At 43.1% G+C, this 20,313-nt stretch overlaps 1 protein-coding gene across 9 annotated transcripts in view; it reads left to right on the forward strand.

Moving 5' to 3' along the window:
* PTPRT (protein tyrosine phosphatase receptor type T) overlaps positions 1-12,118 on the forward strand; it is a 740,387-nt gene extending 728,269 nt beyond the window's left edge. For all 9 annotated transcript variants that reach the window (XM_048819787.2, XM_075118814.1, XM_075118815.1 and 6 more), the window contains 5 exons: positions 3,345-3,476; positions 7,229-7,354; positions 8,732-8,895; positions 9,724-9,859; positions 10,284-12,118. In XM_048819787.2, coding sequence (XP_048675744.1) covers positions 3,345-3,476; positions 7,229-7,354; positions 8,732-8,895; positions 9,724-9,859; positions 10,284-10,337 — 612 coding nt within the window. In that variant the 3' untranslated portion in view covers positions 10,338-12,118. The remainder of the gene's footprint in view (positions 1-3,344; positions 3,477-7,228; positions 7,355-8,731; positions 8,896-9,723; positions 9,860-10,283) is intronic.
* Positions 12,119-20,313: the final 8,195 nt, after the last annotated feature.

Here is a 20,313-nt window from a genome sequence, read left to right on the forward strand (position 1 = left end):
TCTGGGGCTGTTTTCTCTCTCCCCCTCACTTTCTTTGCCCGGTAGAATCTAGTTGGGCAGGTCACTTCTTTATTGTAAATAATAGTGATGGTTTCCATTTGCTAAGTTACCCAGAGACCTTTGGGCAGGGGTGCCTGGAAACGACATTGCTATCGGAGTATTTGTAAATCTGACACAAGGTGTCATTTCTTCCAACAAACATAGGGAGTTGGTTTGGGGTTTTGTTTTTGTTTTGGATAGTGATGTTCCTGTCTTTTAAGGGGTTAAGTTGAGAATTTGGCAAATCTGCAGAACCACAATGGGTTTTGCTCTGGTTTTGCAGTTGTCTGATGTCAAGGGCCCCCCATGCCAACACCTAAAACATAACAACATCTTGCATTTCTGTGGCACCTTTTGTGCCAATGTACTATTTCATGTAAACAAATTGTTTCATCTGCCATTGAAATCAATCCATTCAGCTGATGTTTTTTCCCTTTCTTTATTTACCACTTTTCAGAGAGAGCAAGTCAGTGCTCTTGGGATAAACGCAGCCTGAAACATCCAGAATCCCTTATCACTAATGTTTTTCCTGGGGGAGATGGAACCTTGGGGTGGAATTCCTTCCTTTCTTCACTAGCCTATTGTGTGCAGTCTTAAACACATCATGGATCCTAGTGTCACTGTCTGGAGTGGTTCTGTCAGGATCCAAACAGCAAAAAAGAAATGAAAAATGTTCTTGTTCGCCAGCCTTTATTTCCTTCTTCTAGAATTCAGGCTGATGGGATGAGCCTTTTTGCATGAAGAGGATGTCATCCATGAAGAGGATGTCAAGGGGCAATTAACAGTCTTTGTGATGTCTCACAATGGCCCATTTAGTTGATAGCCTTCTTAATGAGCAGGAGATGATCCCTTCTGACAGTTGACAGTTTCAGGGCAAACATTTTTTTGATAGTTGTAAGGCAAAAAACTTAAATATTACCTTATAGCATGTGATAAAGATTTATAGATGAGATTTACAATTTACAGCATTTCATAAAGTCTAAACACATTATTATAAATCCAATCCCCATCTTAACCATACCAACACACAGGGGAAACAGACTGGTTTCCAGCAATGAGTTTGTCAGTGCTGAGCTGAGGCCTAAAGCCTTGGCAGAAGCTGGCTCCTGGTTTGTCAATGTCGCACCTAGAATAGCCAGTCCATCCCATCTTGCCTTTATATGAGTCACTAGTTCTTTCCATGTGTTGTGAAGCCTGGCAGGCTACCTTCCTTGCTCTAAGAGAGGTCATATGATCTCAGTGCTGCTCATTTTTACTTCTCCCATCAGTCATTTCCCATGGGTATCTGTTGCAAGTGCCTCCATTATTATTTTCCCTCTCATCTGAGTTTCAGCATGCTCTGTGTATTATCACAAGGTGGCAGCAACTTTCCTCCAACTGGGGGAGAAAAAAAATCCAGTCGCTGGGGTAATGTTGAATGTTTATCTTGGTAGAAGGGGTGACGTTATCCTTGGAATGGATTGCTGATTGAGTTCTGGAGGCACGAACCTCCAACTTCTTTGAAAATAAGGATCTATCAGACATGCCACTGTGTTAGAGAAAGGGCCCAAATCTGGCCTAGTACAGAAGCAAGGGACCATGCCCAAGTCTCAAACTCAGACCTTTAAGAAGTTGTCACAGTCTTGTGGTTCAGGCAGAGGACTTGGAATCAATAGACCTTCGTCCTACTCCCTGCTCTGCCCCAAACTTCCTGAATAACTACTTAATGTCTCTGTGCTTTGGTTTCCTCAACTGTGAAATGGGGCTAACACTGACTCCCCATCTCTACCCAGGATGGGTGGGGGGGTTGCAATTTATTAATTTGCCCCACCAGCACCACAGTTTCCCATCTTCAAACCTCCATCAAATGGACCTGTCTTCTAACAGCTGTTAAATTGAATGGATTGTACAACCGGTGGTACAATCTATGGGCTTGCTCTGGCACAAAACAAGCCTAGAAATGGGATCAGACACAATACCAGTTTTGTCCAAGTGAATTGGAGACACTGTCATCGAAGGCACATCTCCATTATCTAATAGCAGAGAGTGAGAGAATGAGGGGCTTGCTTCTTCACTAAGCAGAAGCTGTTTTGTGTCCAGCATGCAGTTCTAGCAGCAACCTCCACAAAAGAGAGAATGGAAGGGATCTGTGCTATTTAGGATAGCAGAATGTGAAACTGTTGCATCATTTTTAGACTTAGTTAGCATACAAATAAATTCCCACACTCTATCCCCTGCTTTTTTGACTGCTCTTGCCTCTGGTGGTCTGGTCTCTCCAATACCATAAGCTGCAAACTGGCTTTACAACCCCTACCCAAATCAACAAGGCATAGGCTTGCCCCTGCCCATGTTCCTGGGTCATGAAATGTGGACACCGAGAAAGAAGAGGATCCATTCCATGTCTGTAACTTCAGGAAAGCTCTCTCTTCTTTTACTCTTCTCTCTACCTCCTCCCCTGCCCTCTCCCCCCCCCCACACACACACACTTGGTGGAACGATGGCTCATCCAGCCCCCACAAGAGACTGAGGGCTTGTCTACACTTACACCGCAGCTGTGCCACTATAGCACTTAGTGAAGACGCTGCCTACTCCAAGGGGAGACCATCTCTCCATCTCCCTGAGAGGCAGTAGGCAAAATCCTATAGTTTATGGATTCACCTAAGCACTGTCTGCGGCGCCCAAAGAGGAATAGTAGTTTGCATTTGTAATCGCCTTTCATCCTGTGATCTCAAAGTACTTAACGAACATCCATTAAGCCTCTCAACACTCTTCAGAGGGAGGGAAGTATCATTCTAACCATTTTACACATGCTGAGGTCAAGTGACTTGCACAAAAGTCCCAGAACAGAGTCAGGAAGAGCGCTCCAGAGCCTAGTGCTCAGAACAGTCCCCACATTCCGTCCCTGAGTGGATGCTCTCAAATCTGAATGTGCAAACTCTAGTTTTCCGCTCCCAGGAAACAAAATCAGTGAGGATCTGACTGGTCCTTAGAGTCTACTGCCGCAAAAAGAAGAAACATTCTGCTTCCAGCAGTTATCTTTCTTCATTTTAATTAATATTATTGTTACTTGCTGACTCCCAAAACGTAAATAATTTATTTGCACAATTCCTGTTCTTGTGCCACTTCTCTAATGAAATGTGTTTGTTGGGAGCAAAAGGATCCCATTATGAGGGCTTCATTCATGGCACAGTGTTAACAAGGAGAGGGTGTCTGATTTGTATAATCTAGTTAAATAGCTCAGATTGCATAGCCTTAGCCTCCCAGGTTTAATAATCAGCTGAATAAAAGTGGATTGATTTTTTTAACTAATCTTCTTCTTTTGTTAGAGCCACAAGCAACCTGCTGCCTTTATTGTTACCCAGCACCCTTTACCCAACACTGTACCAGATTTCTGGAGGCTGGTGTTTGATTACAACTGCTCCTCCATAGTGATGCTGAACGAGATGGATGCTGCACAGGTAGGTGGATTTCTAATAGCTCAGTCAAGCAGCCTTATTCACAGATCAAAGGAGCTTTGGATACCCCCAGTTGCTATTCAAAACAGGCAGAAAAGTTGTGAGGAAAAAGGGAAACTGCATAGGAATGGGTGAACAACTGTAAGTACAATCCAGAGTGAATCTTCACCCAAAACCAGGAATGCCAGAACAGGAAGGGGAGGGTGAGAGGGAGGTCATGCCGCCCTCACCCCACACACACTTTTTAAAGTGGGAGGGCACGTTTTACCAGCCATAAGGATGAACAACAGAGGGAGGGGGTAGAGAAGAGCAAACGGGGGCAGGGTCTTTGGGGGAAGAGGCAACGTGGGAGCAGGGCCTCAGGGGCAGAGGGGGCAGGGGCTCGGGGAGACAGAGCAGTGAGAAGGGAGCCTCAGGGGGCGGCACGGCACTGGGGGGCAGGGCCACGGTTCGGGCATTTGTGGGTCCCCCCGCCACTCCTGCCAAAACTCAAGCTAAACTTTGTGGTTCAGAAGAGCCTAGTTCAATACTTGTACACATTGTTCTTCATCTTTGCCCATTGCTTTCCACCCGCGACCAGACCTGTAAATGCTAAAACGCTCTTAACAAGCCTGTTCTTGTGGTATTGCCAGGTGACTGGCAGTAGGACATTTGTGAAATCATATGACAGATCCTTTTTTCTTGAGATCTCCAGTCCAGTTTTGCAGAGTTGGGAAGTTTGGATAATTTTCATGAGATTGTGGAGAAGCACCTGATGTTTTGGGTGCTTTAATCAAAGTGAAACACCAAAGCTTTTGAACGATGACTCATTATGAGAAACTGATTTACGGTCAGCAAAAAGGGAGGAGGGAAGTGGATACTTACTGCACAATTTATTTTTTTTTCCTTTTTTATAAATTGTTTAGTTGGTTGGCAGGCCGAAAATAATTTTCAGTACTAGAGCTTGCAAGGTGAAGAGTGGTTACTCTTGCTACTGCACTGGCATTTGCAGTCAGTCTCATGATGGGTAGTATCAGAAAGGGATGAGAGATCATACATTGTGCACGAAATTTGCTGTATGACATTGCTACTTCACCCATTGTAGTTCTTGTTAAACAGCAGAAGTGGCCTCGGGCACTTTGCACTTTATAACTTAATTCTTCATCTGCTCCTCACTCTTTGCAAAATATTTCCCCCTTGAAGGCAGCAGTTATGATGCTGCCTTTATTAGTGCTAATGGAAAAACCAATCACATGCTCATCAGGGGGATTCTCCAGGCAGAATGAATGATGTGGGATCTGATTCACTTCTGCTCCTCTCTGCATTAAAGTGCCCCCAGTTCAGCCTTTCTAAAGACCAAGCTGTTGGTTTGACCAGTTTTCGGAGTCCTAAGTGTCTGAAATCTCAAATACGATTTTTCTAGGATCCCTAGTCCCTCAGGACTCATTATGTTCTATCTGACTCATCAAACATGCTTTTATGTCCTGGGAATGAATCCATAGTAGTTTTTAATCTTGTTGGTTGCCCAACAAACTGGAAAGAAACAGTCCTGCACATTCTCTGGAAATACGAAACCTCTGTTCATGGTTATTTTACATTTAGAGTCTGAAAAAATGAAATCCTCCAGCATTAGAACTCCAGTATTTTTGCTGACCACCTTTCACCAGCAATGCTATATCATGCTTTGCTTTTCCTTGAAGTACTTTAAGGGAAGGGGGGGGGGGAGATTTGGTGATTAATTATAAACTGAAAATTACACTGTCCTGAGGTCTGGTGTCTGCCAAACTAAGGCCTGGACCAGTGCCAAAAGAACACTGCTAGACCAAGGAAACAATGATGGTTTTAAAGTTACATATCTTGTAAGCCATCAGCACAAGGAATTAGTTTTATATCACTTAAGAGAGTGAGATTTCTGCAAGGAAAAATCAATTGTATCAGGATGTTGCGCTCACCACACTATCTTTGTAAATCATTGTACTTATCTATCTGTGCATAGTTATCTAATCTAAGCATTTATGCTACAATCATCACCATTTTATCAGAGAGACTAGTACTTTTAAAATGTAATTATGAAGACCAGCATGTGGTGTGATGATGACATTACAACATCCCAGAACCATTCTGCAGAAGCTTCAACAATTCTATGGCCATCCTGGCAAGACAGCAACGCTCTTCGCTGGTTGGGTTGATAATGCAGGATCCCAGATGGGTGGCAACTCTCACAGCTCCTATATGTTGAAATGAGGACGTCCAATAGTCAATCATTATATATTAATAATTTATATATTGACATAGTGCAAAACTATACAGTTGTGATCTTCAAAAAGTGAAAGCTGTAATTCCATCCATAGTTTTGTCCATGCATTTATATGCCTACCTTTGCTTGTGCAGTTGCACACAGATCCAGTATTGGTGTGTATGAATGGGGTATCATACCCAATGTGGATGTAAATGGCTAGTCTGAGAACACAAATGCAAAAAGTGCACAAATGTGAATGTATTGACTTCTGAGGCCTTGCTTTATGGAAACCAAGTTTGTAACATAGCGGTAGGGGAGTACTTTTTCACTTCATCTTCTGTTGAGCCCTGAGTTTTGCTCCCTGAACCATTTGTTCAGCCCAAATCTGACTGTCTTACTAGAACAAATGCTTTGGGAGAAGAACTCAGAACCCATTTGAAAGTATGGAGATAGAGTAAAGCCAGCCTTCAGATAATGAATGGCTTATCAAAATCCTGGCTTGCTTTTTCCTCTCACAGAAAACAGCAAGCCATGTAAAGGTGGCCCCACCAGTTTCAGGTCCCTATGCATGAAGATACAGAGAGAGCTCAACTCTGATGCAACAGGCATGCACTCACGCCAGGGTGGCTGGTAGTGATGATTGATCCTGAAGAGGTTGAGTTCCATTTCAGATGAGCCTCCAGAAGTTCTAATACTTATCACAGATTTTCAAACTTTCCTAGTTTAAACCCGTAGCTAAATATCTTCACAATAAAGGCTTTCTAATGAGATTTCTCACAAGATTTTTGGAACTACCTAGTTCCAGCCAGGTTGCAGATATCCTGATCGTAGTCTGTCTTGCAGTATTTTGAGACTTCTGAATTCAGCCAAAACCATCAAGTACAAAGGTGTACGATTTTTTAAAGATATCCTAGCTTTAAAAAGAAAACAAAAACACAACACATAAAAAGTTCAGCTGTGATTTAATTTGAGGTGTGAGATGTGTGAGATTTTAAACCAATCTGGTTTGCCCCCTCCCTAGTTACTAGTAAACTCAAAATATAAAAAAGTTGGCTGCACAGAGAAATAAAAGTTCCACTTGGGTTGAGGTGGTGGAATCTCCTTCTTTTGAGGTTTTTAAGGTCAGGCTTGACAAAGCCCTGGCTGGGATGATTTAGTTGGGGATTGGTCCTGCTTTGAGCAGGGGGTTGGACGAGATGACCTCCTGAGGTCCCTTCCAACTCTGATATTCTGTGATTCTATAACTAAGATTAATCTTCTTGGTATTGAGTGTTTTCTCATTAACTCACAATATAAAACCTCTGTGCTTCATATTAAATTCACTCACAGACACTACTCTCTTAACACTTCTTTTAAATCTATACTCCTGTAGAAACTTTATCTGCCAGCCACTTTAAAGGCCAGGGCTTCCATATCTTCTGAAATGCTGTGTTTAGAGTACAGTTCCTGAACTGGGTGTGGGGTTAGAAGAAGAGAGGATTGATAGTTTCCTAGCCTGTACGTGATCTGCTTTCTATTTCTCTTGCACCTTGACTAGCTCTGCATGCAGTACTGGCCAGAGAAAACGTCCTGTTGTTATGGTCCAATCCAGGTGGAGTTTGTTTCAGCAGACATTGATGAGGATATCATCAATAGGATATTCCGTATCTGCAACATGGCCAGGGTAAGATCAGTGACATTCCAGATGATCCATTTATTCATTCATTGGTCATGTTCTGTCAAATACTTGCTCAAAGAGACAAGGAGCAGGGATGCCACCAAATCCCGAGGCCGGGTAGAAATTCCATTGCAGGGTTTTCTTGCTGCCACAGGTGGAATATTATAGCTGCACCCCTCTCCAGGAGGTAGATGACTTCTCAGTAAAATCACAAGGTGAATAATGTGAACTGGATTTCTGTCCTTAACTGGAAAGTGTTCTCTGTATGTCCTGGAGGGCACGTTACCTGCACATTACCTTAATCAACTAGCAGTCAATGTAAAATCATCATTAATTCTGTTAGCTAAACTAGGATATTGTTATCTCCACTCCTTCTCTGCCAACCATTTATGCTGAAGGGTATAGTTGCTCCTATCTCTGAAGTTAGATGCAGTGCTGCTTGGCTAAACTTTTGGGGTTCCCAGTTGCCAATGTGCCCCTATTAATAAGGAACTGTCATCTTTGTAAAATCTTTTCAGTCAGCGTCCATTAGCCCCAACCCTACAGGTGGGGGAAAACATCCCCAACAGTGCTCACAAACCAGGGTTATTTGTACAATGGACTGAAGCACGGTTATTCACTGCTACAGTGGATAACCTTGGTATTTGTTTTGTTGTTTCAGAACAGATTTCCCACTCAGTTAGGTACTATCCCCATATTTCCTGTTCCTCTCGCTGTTAGAAATGGAGATGCCAGCTGGCCTCTGTAAATGATCCCTGTGCCCCATGTATCCGCCTCTGAGTCTGAGCTTAAGGAACAACTTGGTTATGCTATTAAAGAGGCAGTTGTGGGCTGGTCTGTGCTACTGGTAAAATCACCATGAGGATCTTATACCAGCTCTTTTCCCCCATTGGTTTTTTTGAATGACTGCTTTGTCTCCTCTCTGTATGGTATCACCAACCTCTGACACAGGCGGGAGGGAAAGAGACTAGATATGTTATTCATTCTTCCACCATGAGATGACTGTATTCCTGAATAAAAACAGTTATTTTCAGAGCCTCATTCCCTCCTGGGCCTTTTAGTAGTCTCAACTAAAGCCTCTCCACAAAAATCTTCCTTTTCCTCAAAACCTGAAACCACCCTAATTCTTTGGATATATTTTTCTTTCTTTGGAAAGAGATGAAGGCCTTGCACCTAGCTGCAATGTGCTTCCTTCTGGCCTGTAGCTTAGTTGCACTCATGTTGTTGTTATTAACTTATATACTGATTAGTAGGAATAATTATATATTTTGGTGATGTTAAACAATGCATACGTAACCTGTGACCACTACCCCCTCGCATACCCCTGCTCTTCCTCGTGACCTTTCTGATTGTATAATGGAAGTGGATAATGATTTGTTTTAGCCCCAGGATGGATATCGTATAGTACAGCATTTGCAGTACATTGGCTGGCCAGCATATCGGGACACCCCTCCGTCCAAACGCTCGCTCCTGAAGGTGGTCAGACGGCTAGAGAAATGGCAGGAGCAGTACGATGGGAGAGATGGACGCACTGTTGTCCACTGCCTGTAAGTATGGCTGGGAATACTTCCTATCCTATGATGCAGGGCAAAAAGAATTACTTACAGATGTGGAAATCAAATGGCCAGCCCATACCTGAGCTGGGAAAATTAGGTTAAATTGCAATCAAGACACAAGTGAAGTTAAGTACTGTGATGAATTGTGGTACCATGTGCCACTATTTCCACCATAAATAGGGAGTGGTCACAAAACCACTGCTGCTTGTAGCATTGGGATTTCCACTTGAAGCCCTCTATTGATCCTTTGAACAGGGACTGTGTACTTTTGTCTGTTCAGGGGCCCGAATCCTGATTGGGGTCTCGATGCACTATTGTAATACTAATAATGATTGGTTACAATGAATTGATTAGATACTGAATAGTTTTGAGCATACATCATAAAGGTGGCAAGACTGGTCCATGATGGTCAGTGCAATGTTTATTAGTTAATTCTTGTATAACCCTTTCCATTCGAGTGTCTAAAAAACCCATGTAGAGACTTTAATGAATAAAGCCTCACAAGATTACAAGTGACTTCTGTATTATTATGGTTTTATACATGAGAAAACTGAGGCACAGGGAGGTGAAGTGATTTGCCCACGGTCACTAAGTTTGACAGTGTCTTTCAAGTCACATTCCTATATTCTAATCTCTAGACTGTTGTCTTGCTCATCTTAAAACCCTCTGAAGCTTCCTGCCTGCAGGGGGCCTGCACGTGGTACCTCCAGCGATGCATGCTTTTGCATCTGGAAAAGCACTGCTCTTTGCAGGGTGCTTGCCTCCATGCGCCAGTCCCCTGCATCCCTTTATAAACTGCCTCTTTTCTTCCATGCCTAGGAATGGCGGTGGCCGCAGTGGCACCTTCTGTGCCATCTGCAGCGTGTGCGAAATGATTCAGCAGCAAAATATCATTGACGTGTTCCACATAGTGAAGACATTACGGAATAACAAATCCAATATGGTGGAGTCACTGGTAAGTGTCCCTCCCTTACACACCTCTGTAGGGTGCAGTGAGTAAAGAATTAGTTTTTTTTTTTTAAAAAGTACTTTTCGGTACTGCCCAATATGAATTAAATTAGATCAGTCAATTAGAGTGAATGATTTCCCTCAGGTGTGTGTGAGAGTTGCAGTAAGGACAAGCATGAAATGATGAATATTCAGTGTCGTGACTGTATGGGTGTGTCTTTTTCTTCCAGTGACTTTGCACCCTTTTTCTGCTCTTACCAGTGCTAGAGATGTGCACTTGGGTCTACAAGTTATTAAACGTTTAACTCTTGGAGCCCGATCATGCCAAGTGGAGTGGAAATGGGAATGAAAGATTCTCGGCACCTTGCAGAATCAGGCTGTTAAGAGCTCATTGCTACCATTTTACCACTGGCTTTTTCTTTCTCTTTCAGGAACAATATAAATTTGTATACGAGGTTGCACTGGAATACTTGTGTTCGTTTTAGCCTAGCAGAGAGGGGGGCCTACTGGATTCCAGACCCCCAAGTCTGAAGAACACTTTTTTTCCCGCACTAAAAGGCAGTAATGGGTGTGGGGAGGGCCAGACTCTCCACATTGAAGCAAGGGACAGAGTGTACTGACCTCAATGCCATTGGGAGGACGAGGTGATCCGTGTGTTTGCTGCTGCCTGCTTTCTTTCGGAGCATCTACCGCTTCTTAAATAACCTAGCATACAAATTGGCTAAACAGGAGACGGGCTGGAAGACTCTGCTTTCTAATCCCCTCCAACCTCTTCTCTACCACTTTGGATGTGTATTTTTGCTCTCCTTGATACAAAGGAAAAAAATACTGGATGTTCTGTCTTTTAAACAGCTCCTTTTTCTGTTCTCAAATCCCACCCTTTAATTTTTGAATTTCATGCATCAGCCATTTGGAAAAATGAGAGAACCACAGGGAACATGTGAGACTTTGGGTTACAATTAATCCACCTGACCTATTTTTTGCCAGCGAAAATGCTATCAACAAGAAGTTGACATTCTCTTCCCCTGCCTCCTGTTCTCCCTAGACATAAGACTAGGTCGTGGAACTGGGAAGCTGTTCATGGATTCGCTGCACCAACTACTGCTACACAAGCTTTTCCTTCCAGATCCTGCTTGACGTCCAAGACTGTGCGTGAACTGGTTCCATCTCTCTGATTCATGTTAGTGTCCCGGCTGGTGAAGAAAATCATTTTAAAAAAAAACAGGGTTTCACAGCCATTTGATCAAACAAACCCTCCACCAAACCAGTTGCATTTGGTTTGTAAGTCCGGTGATTTTTTACCACATTTTTCAAGCATTTGCTGGGGTGCAGTGTCTCTTTACAAAGAAGAGCATAGAGTAGATATGTTGATGATGATGATATACTCTAGATAATTATTATTTATATTTCTGTAGGACCTAGGAGACCTAGTCATGGACCAGGCTCTCATTGTGCCAGGTACAGACACAGAACAGAAAGATAATCCCTTCCTCCGAGTTTACAATCTAAGCGTATGTCTCTAATGCAGCATTATTCTGGGTTTTTACCTGAGTTTTAGCCCAGCCCCTCTCCCCACCATCCACACAGGAAAACCTCTGACCTGATTATGGAAAGGCTTTAAATCCAGGCTAGCTGACCCAGCTGGGGATGTGGATTAGAGTGCAGGGTCCTCTTTAACTCTATCCAGAACCTGATCACTTTGCAGTGAGGATGGAGGTTAAATCACTTATGTGCTGATAGCCCTCCAATGCCCTGCCCACAATTCCTCCCCAAGGACAGAAAGTTCTTCCGCAGTTGACTTGGAAGGAATCTTAGAGCATCTCAAAACAAATAACATGGGATATGCCTCCAGGCACACATGGGCGAGTGCAGAAGCAGCGAGGACACACTAGCATGGGTAGATCTTTGTAGTGGGGATGCTCGCACCTGGGTTAACTGTGCATTGTAGACATAGCCATCATATGATTTTAATTTGGGGATTGACTAAGGTTTCTATGCTGTCTGTTCCCAAACTGTTGTACAATCAGACCTAACTGCGTGATTATTCAACTCTCCAGGCCATGAGATTTCTAAATGGTAGTTCATTCAGGCTGTATGAAAGGTAATGCACATTAAACACAAAACTAGTTTGTTGTTTGCTGGGTTTGTGAAAAGGTAAGAAAAAATGTTTCAGCAGCACAGGAAACTTTACATCACGAGCAAAAAGGTATTTGCTTTGCTCTGCAAAAATTTCTGCATTAAAATTTCCATTAATTCTTTGAAACAAGCCCTGGGTATGTGTTGCCTTATCCTGTAGCCCAGTCTTATCTCTTTGTAGCTATAGAAAAGTGTGTTAACTGGTTAATCAGAAAAAGGTTGGATTTTAATCTCAGAGTGTAAATTGATTTTGATGAACCAGATCTTTCAGTATTCAGGATTTTTATTTATTTAGCTATCTATCTTAAGACAGCAGAGATAAGGTGGCTGCATTTGGCTAGATTCTGGGAAATGCAGACTTTTTAAAATCTAGACTTTCCATCAAAGCTTGACTGAAGAAAAGAGTTTAACAAAACTGTAACTCGTCATCCTTCAACATAGTTTTCCCACCCTTTTGTCAGTACCCAGATCCTTCAACCCCAGAGCCTGTGGTTTGACCCTCTGTCACATTGATTTTCCACATGTGGAAAGCAGTGTAACTATGTCTAACTTCAGCTTTCAGTCACTGGATTGCATTATACCTTTGACAATCAAGCAGACAAAGATATAACACAGTCCAATGGCTGGAAGGTGATGTTATACAAATTCAGACTGGAAATAAAGTGTAAATTTTTAACAGTGAAGGTAATTAACCATTAGAACGATTTACCCAAGGTATGGTGGGTTTTCCATCACTGGCCATTTTTAAATCATGATTGGATTTGCTGTAGTTCAAAGAGAATTATTTTGGGGAAAGTTCTGTGGCCAGACTCGATGATCACCAGGGCTCTTTCTGGCCTTAGAATCTATGAATCAGTATTATTTTTCTTTAAAAATATATTATCATGTATCTTAGTTCAGAAGGCACCCTTGCGTAGTTGCCACTCTTTAGATCTCCCACGTTATCAAGAGACTTTGGATTTTAGGCTTGTCTTTACAAGTGAGTGTCCTGAAATAAGGTAGCAAGTAAGTCCAATTTTGTCCCTGATGTATCCTGCATGCTGTACAATACCTGTGTCCACCCACACCCATTCCCTTGTGCCCTTTTTGGGCTGGTTCCTTCTATTGTTTGCAACAAAAACCCAAGATGATGTCGTGTAACTGTAGAGGAGTGTTTCGTGCGTGCGTGCCATTTGATGAAAACAGAACTTCTCTTTTTGCCACCCTCCATGCACAGAATCCTGAAAGACACTAAGAAGAGTGGAGAAACTGTTGGGCAGGGACTGAACAGGCAGGTATGAAAATGAGTGGTTAGGTGACAGGTAGCGCATGTTGTAACTATGTGGTGCAACAAGTGTGCTGCTAACTTCTACGTGCACGGAGGAGGAAAGGAAGCACCACACAGCAGGCCAGGATTTTTCTCCAACTGCCAAAATGAAGCTGGGCTTTGTCTAAATTGGCACCTTCACCGCTAAAACTTTTGTCGCTCGGGGGGCGTGAAAAAACACCCCTCTGAACGACCAAAGTTTTAGCGACGAAAAGCTCCAGTGTGGCCAGCGCTTCGTCAGCGGGCGACGTGCTCCTGTCCACGACGTACGGCCCCTCGTTGGGGGTGGTTTTATTTTGTCTCCAGGAGAGCTCTCGCCTGGCAATAAAGAGCGGCAACACAGCACGCCTTACGGTGGCATGGCTGCAGCACCACAGCCGCACCGTTGTAAGAGTCGCAGTGTGGACGTTGCCTCGGTGTCGGTTCATTCAGTCCAGAAAGTTAAAGGGAATCAGATCCCTTGCAAAGAAAAAGTGCTGTGTGTTTGAACACAGTTCACTCATCTTCAGCCAGGCTGTTTAAAAAGAATTGCTTTCTCTTCCTTGAATTATTCCTGTTCGGGGGCCTTGGTTGTGTGTTTGTTGGTTTGGTTTTATTATTATTATTATTTTGTTAGCCCTTTCATAACGTAAGTTTTCTTAAGACCCCATCACTGCTTACAATGAAGTTATGATCTTGAAAACGTCACCTAGTGTTCAGTGCGTGTGCTATAGTTGTACGTGGAAATTCACAAGAACATACTAGCAATTAAGGTCTCTGTCTGAATCAGAAATAGGACACACTGGATAACAGTTCAAACAAAAAGGGGCAGAAAGGTGGGCAATAAGATCTGTCAGTGGCAGAAAGGAAGATAAACAGGAATGTGAGAAGTGGGGGCAGCTCCAGGCTTAGGGGTAGCATGAAAGAAAGTGGATAAATAGACAAAAATAGCAGCTACAAAGGAGGCTTGGGTGGAGAGAAGTAGGTGTCAGACTTGAGAACAGAGCATAGGTGGGAGCAGAGTTGTGTAAGGCCTCAAAGGTACAGGTTTGAGTTCATTGACTTGGCACTCAACACATGACTCAATCTAAATAGATAAAAGAGGTGACGGGAATTGTATAGAGGGACAGGGGGATGAAACACTACCAGCCAAGGTAGAGCATAAAGTTGCTTATTAAATCCTATTTGAAATACTGTATGCAGTCCTGGTCACCATACCAAAGGAAGCTATTGCTGCCTTAGAGAGTGCAGCACACAGCAAAAAAGATACCACCAGGTTAGAAGAATGTAAATATGAGTTAAGGTTATCGGAGTTGGGTTTATTCTTCTTGGAGAAAAACAGAAGCTTTGAACTGAGCTAACAGAGGCTTTATCAATCCTGAAAAGGATTGCCTTTAGTAAGGCTTTTGATATAGTCCCCAATGACATTCTCATAAGCAAGCTAGGGAAATATGGACTAAATATAACTACTATAGGATGGGTGCATAACTGGTTGAAAGACCGTTCTCAAGGAGTAGTCCTCAGTGGTTCACTGTGAAACTCTAGTGGGGTGCTGCAAGGATCTGTCCTGGGTACAGTACTTTTCAGTACTTTCACTGATGACTTGGATGATGGAGTGGAAGGTAGCCTTATAAAATTTGCAGATGTCACCTACCTTGGAGGGGTTACTAGCACTTTGGAGACAAGGATAAGAATTCAAAATTATTTTGATAAATTGGAGAATTGGGCTGAAATCAGCAAGATAAAATTCAATAAAGACAAGTGCAAAGTACTGTAATTAGCAAGGAAAAATCAAATGCACACATACAAAACTGGGAAATAACTAGGCAAGGCAAGGCAACAGTAGCACAGAACAGGATCTGGGGGGTGTAGTGGACTGTGTGACAATAGTGTGATGCTGTTGTGAAAAAGGCAAATCCTATTCTGGGATGTATTAGTGTAATATATAAGATACAGGTGGTAATTCTGCTCTGTGTGGCACTGGCGAAGCCCCAGCAGGAGTACTGTTCACGTTTTGGGCACCATATTCAAGAAAAATGTGGAGAAAGGGGAGATAGTCCAAAGTAGAGCAACAAACTGATAGGACATTTAGAAAGCATGACTTAAACGGTTGAAAGAATTGGGCATGTTCACTTTAGAGAATAGAAGGTTGGGGGGGCATCATAAGTCTTCAAATGTGTAAAAGAAGGATGGTGATCGACTGGTTTCCATGTTCACTGAGGGTAGGACAAGAAGTAATTGGCTTTGCAGCAAGGGAGATTCAGGTTAGAGATCAGGAAAATCTTTTTAACTCTAGGGACAGTTAAGCACTGGAACACATTACTAGGGAGGCTGTGGAATCTCCATCACTGGAGATTTTAAGAACCGGTTAGACACATACCTGTCAAGGATGGTGTAGGCATACTTAATCCTGCCTCCATGCAGGGGTATGGACCAGATGGCCTCCTGAGGTCCATTCCAGTCCTACATTTCTATGATTCTTTGAAAAACACTAGAGGAATTTATTTGAGGAATCCATTTTTTCATTTGAAAAATAGGAAAATTTAGTATTGACAATATTTGACCAATTCTAATTACGAGTCTTTATCCTAGTTTACAACCGCTCCTCAATGTCCATAGCGTGCTGCTTATGGATGGCACAATACTGCCCTGGTGATAATCTAAACTTCAAGAAACTAGGAGCAATTAAGGATATAGGAAGAACTCATGCAAAGGCTAATTAATATGTGGGATAAATTGCTCAGAAGATAACTGAAGCAAAGAATCCAAGGGATAACTAGATGAGTTGCTGTAGATGAAAGAGACTAAGGGTTTATTTAGATGAGCAGTTAGTGCACAGCAAGCTGAGGTTTGAATCTACTGTGTAACAGCATGCTGTGTGCTAGGTGCGTGTGGCGACCCTGCTACCACACACTAAAAGTTCCCTAGTGCACTTTGATCTACCCTGCTTTGAAACAGGAGGAGATGAAAGTACAGTAGGGAACATTTAGTGTGAGGTAGCAGGGTCCACATGGACAGTTAATGCATGACACGCTCGTAAGCTGTAGCTTTAGGTCTTAGCTTGCCATGCATTAACTGTTCGTATAGACAAACCCAGAGCGGTTCGATCTAATTGCCTTCTGTGACGAGATAACTGGCTCTGTGGATGAAGGGAAAGCAGTGGACGTGTTGTTCCTTGACTTTAGCAAAGCTTTTGACACGGTCTCCCACAGTATTCTTGCCAGCAAGTTAAAGAAGTATGGGCTGGATGAATGGACTATAAGGTGGATAGAAAGCTGGCTAGATTGTCAGGCTCAACGGGTAGTGATCAATGGCTCCATGTCTAGTTGGCAGCCAGTATCAAGTGGAGTGCCCCAAAGGTCGGTCCTGGGGCCAGTTTTGTTCAATATCTTCATAAATGATCTGGAGGATGGTGTGGTTTGCACCCTCAGCAAGTTTGCAGATGACACTAAACCGGGAGGAGAGGTAGATACGCTGGAGGGTAGGGATAGGATACAGAGGGACCTAGACAAATTGGAGGATTGGGCCAAAAGAAATCTGATGAGGTTCAACAAGGACAAGTGCAGAGTCCTGCACTTAGGATGGAAGAATCCAATGCACCGCTACAGACTAGGGACCAAATGGCTAGGCAGCAGTTCTGCAGAAAAGGACCTAGGGGTTACAGTGGACGAGAAGCTGGATATGAGTCAACAGTGTGCCCTTGTTGCCAAGAAGGCCAATGGCATTTTGGGATGTATACGTAGGGGCATTGCCAGCAGATCGAGGGACGTGATCGTTCCCCTCTATTCGACATTGGTGAGGCCTCATCTGGAGTACTGTGTCCAGTTTTGGGCCCCACACTACAAGAAGGATGTGGAAAAATTGGAAAGAGTCCAGCGGAGGGCAACAAAAATGATTAGGGGACTGGAACACATGTGTTATGAGGAGAGGCTGAGGGAACTGGGGATGTTTAGTCTGTGGAAGAGAAGAATGAGGGGGCATTTGATAGCTGCTTTCAACTACCTGAAAGGGGGTTCCAAAGAGGATGGCTCTAGACTGTTCTCAGTGGTAGCAGATGACAGAACAAAGAGTAATGGTCTCAAGTTGCAGTGAGGGAGATTTAGGTTGGATATTAGGAAAAACTTTTTCATTAGGAGGGTGGTGAAACACTGGAATGCGTTACCTAAGGAGGTGGTGGAATCTCCTTCCTTAGAAGTTTTTAAGGTCAGGCTTGACAAAGCTCTGGCTGGGATGATTTAATTGGGGATTGGTCCTGCTTTGAGCAGGGGGTTGGACTAGATGACCTCCTGAGGTCCCTTCCAACCCTGATATTCTATGATTCTATGGGGATTGGGGCGGGGGGGGGGGGGGGGGGCCTTAAAAAAAGAAGCAGGTATATTAGAGCAGCAGGTCTTCTCATAATTTTTTTTACCTTCACATAATACCTTCAAAATTAGATCATGGGCCAATTATTTATTATTTTCAAATTTCTTTTGGTGTGGAACAGCGCACGTTATATAGTGTATATGGACCTGCAGCACTAAATGCATGGCAAATCATGAACAGTTTCTCCATTCGTGGGTGCGTTGTCACATCCATGTCATTTGTGGGATTCAGCCAAATAACGAGTGTCATCAGGCTGCCACCGCAATGAGTAGACACAAGTAGTCCCATTGAACTCACTTTGGAGACCCCTAGACAAATTCTGCCTTCAGGTACACTAATGCAAGCCCAGTGGAGTGTAAATGAGGCCAAAATATGGCCCTTGGCGTCTAATTCTAACTTAAGGCCCAACTCCTCCACCTTCACTCACATTCAATGCTACCTCTCACAGGTGAGTAGTCCTGTCGAAGTCTGCGGGACTACTTACAGGAGTAACATATGTAAATAAGCATGACAGAACTGAGTCCTTGGGTAGCAAATAAAGGTGATTTTGGTGATCTCGTTCTTGTCCACAATTTGACATTACCAGTTTTCCCTGCTCAAGAGAAACTTTGGACTGGAATAACAAGAAGTGCTTTAGTTCATGACTGAAGTGCTTGACAGAGTTGTATAGAACAACTATATGGAACATAGTGTCTCCTTGCACCATGCCTTGTTCCAGCCAGTTTTCAGTGCTCTGCTGGGTATCACTCTAATCAAGTTTTAAGCATTTAAGTTTGTAATATTTACCCCTTGTCCTGTGTGCATGAGCCATTCGGCCAAATAAAAGATTTTCACATCTATAGAAAAGCTGTAGTCTCTGGCTGTTCCCAGTACTCTAAGCCATTCTTACATATCCCATAACATCAGCACTCAACGTATCTTAGTTCTTTGAGCCATGTATTGTGTGTACATTTGTACACACACAAATGTACACCCATATCGATACAGGGAGATGTGATTTACAGACCAACGTCTAATATCTAATGACAACTAGAAGTGATAATTTATATCTTCAAAGATATAACTGAACCGAAAATAGCAAATGCTGTCACTGTTCCTCACACACAAATACTCAAAGAGAATGACCAAATGAAACACAAAATGTTACATAGAAATTTTGGGGACCACCCAGGCTCCTATAAATATGGTATTTTGAACCCTTCCCAAACATTGATGTTTCATGCTTTTGGAACAGAAGGGGTGGCCTATTATTATTTCTGTTCCAGGAGGTTGGGTGGGAGAAACAGACAACACTGGAAAGAGATGTTTAACTGGAAACTCTCACTGTGTTCTTTCTCTGTGTTATTCTCCTACACAACCCTTTACATTATGTGCTGCTCTGTTCATGCTAAAATCAGAAGAATGCAGGTTATACCAAATCCCAATGTTTGAAGCCCCACCCCCACCCCCACCCCCACCCCAGGGCCCAAATGGAGAGGTCATGGCATAGCAGAAGGAGGAGAAGGTTTGGGAGATAGTACACCGTGAAACAAACAAAAGAAGGGGTGCTCAAGCTGAGGTCTTTGAAATTTGAAGTATCCTTGTTTGTAAAACTGAGAACATGATCAAGTGCTCTCCCAGGCATGCATGTTACTACTGTATTCATATATGGGATGCGGGTGTGGGAGGGTGGAGACAAGTGAGTTGTCTCCCAGGAAAATTTAATTGCCTTGCAATTAATTTAAAGAGGTCAGCATTATCCGGTGGTAAAATTCCTGTGGTACAATTACTATTGATATGTCCCTGTGCTGTATCCACAGACAGTAGTTCAAACACTGCCAGGGTCATCTCAGAAGCCTGCTGAGGGCCTGCTGTACTTCCAAGGGTTCTTTCAGTCTCTTTAGTTTGGAACAGATGTGCTGTGTGTGAGGGTGTGTGGATGGGGATGACAAGGAGGCAGATGGGCCATCTGATGAATGGTACTTTGCATAGATGCAAATCTCAGAATGGCTATTGGCTGTGCATTAGCCCACTAACGGCTGCCAGAGGGCTTTGGATATTGTGTCTCCTAGAAGATCCCGGAGCATGTGGTAGAATAAAATGCTGTCAGCCTCTCTTCTCCTCCCCCTCGCCCCCGCAATTCATTAGCCAAGGTTGGGTGCTCAGCTCATCAAAAGGTAAACTTTAGGCATTCAATACCTCAGTGACAGTGATCCTGTTAATTCCCATGTGTGTTATTATTTAGATGTTGGTCTTCTACAAATTCCTGACATACATTTAACAAGACAAAAGTATCACCTGTTCCTTGAAGTTTTATCTCCAAAAGAACCTGGTACTTCTTTCTCCAGGTACAGGGCCAGGTTTATAAGCCAGCAGCATCAATGGTGGGCTGCTTCAGTTATTGGGGGTGCCACTGGAAACAACCACCATGCTCTATTTATTAACCTAGCATATCAAAATTTGCCCTGCTGTTCCAGGGTTTTACCAGTTTATACATATATACTAGAAGAATGTAACATTTTCCATGATTTAAAACAGGAATGTGGGTAGGTCTATGTTAGATCACAGCACGTTTCAACAGAGGAGCTGCTCTTATATGTCAGAATTTGGACCTCTCAAATGTGAAAACCCATTGAGGCCAGAAAGCAAGTTAAGCAAAATAATGTTCTTACCATAAGGTCAAATGTTGCTGCCAT

This window comes from Caretta caretta, chromosome 13, assembly GCF_965140235.1.
Source record: "Caretta caretta isolate rCarCar2 chromosome 13, rCarCar1.hap1, whole genome shotgun sequence".
NCBI classification, from domain to species: Eukaryota; Metazoa; Chordata; order Testudines; family Cheloniidae; genus Caretta; species Caretta caretta.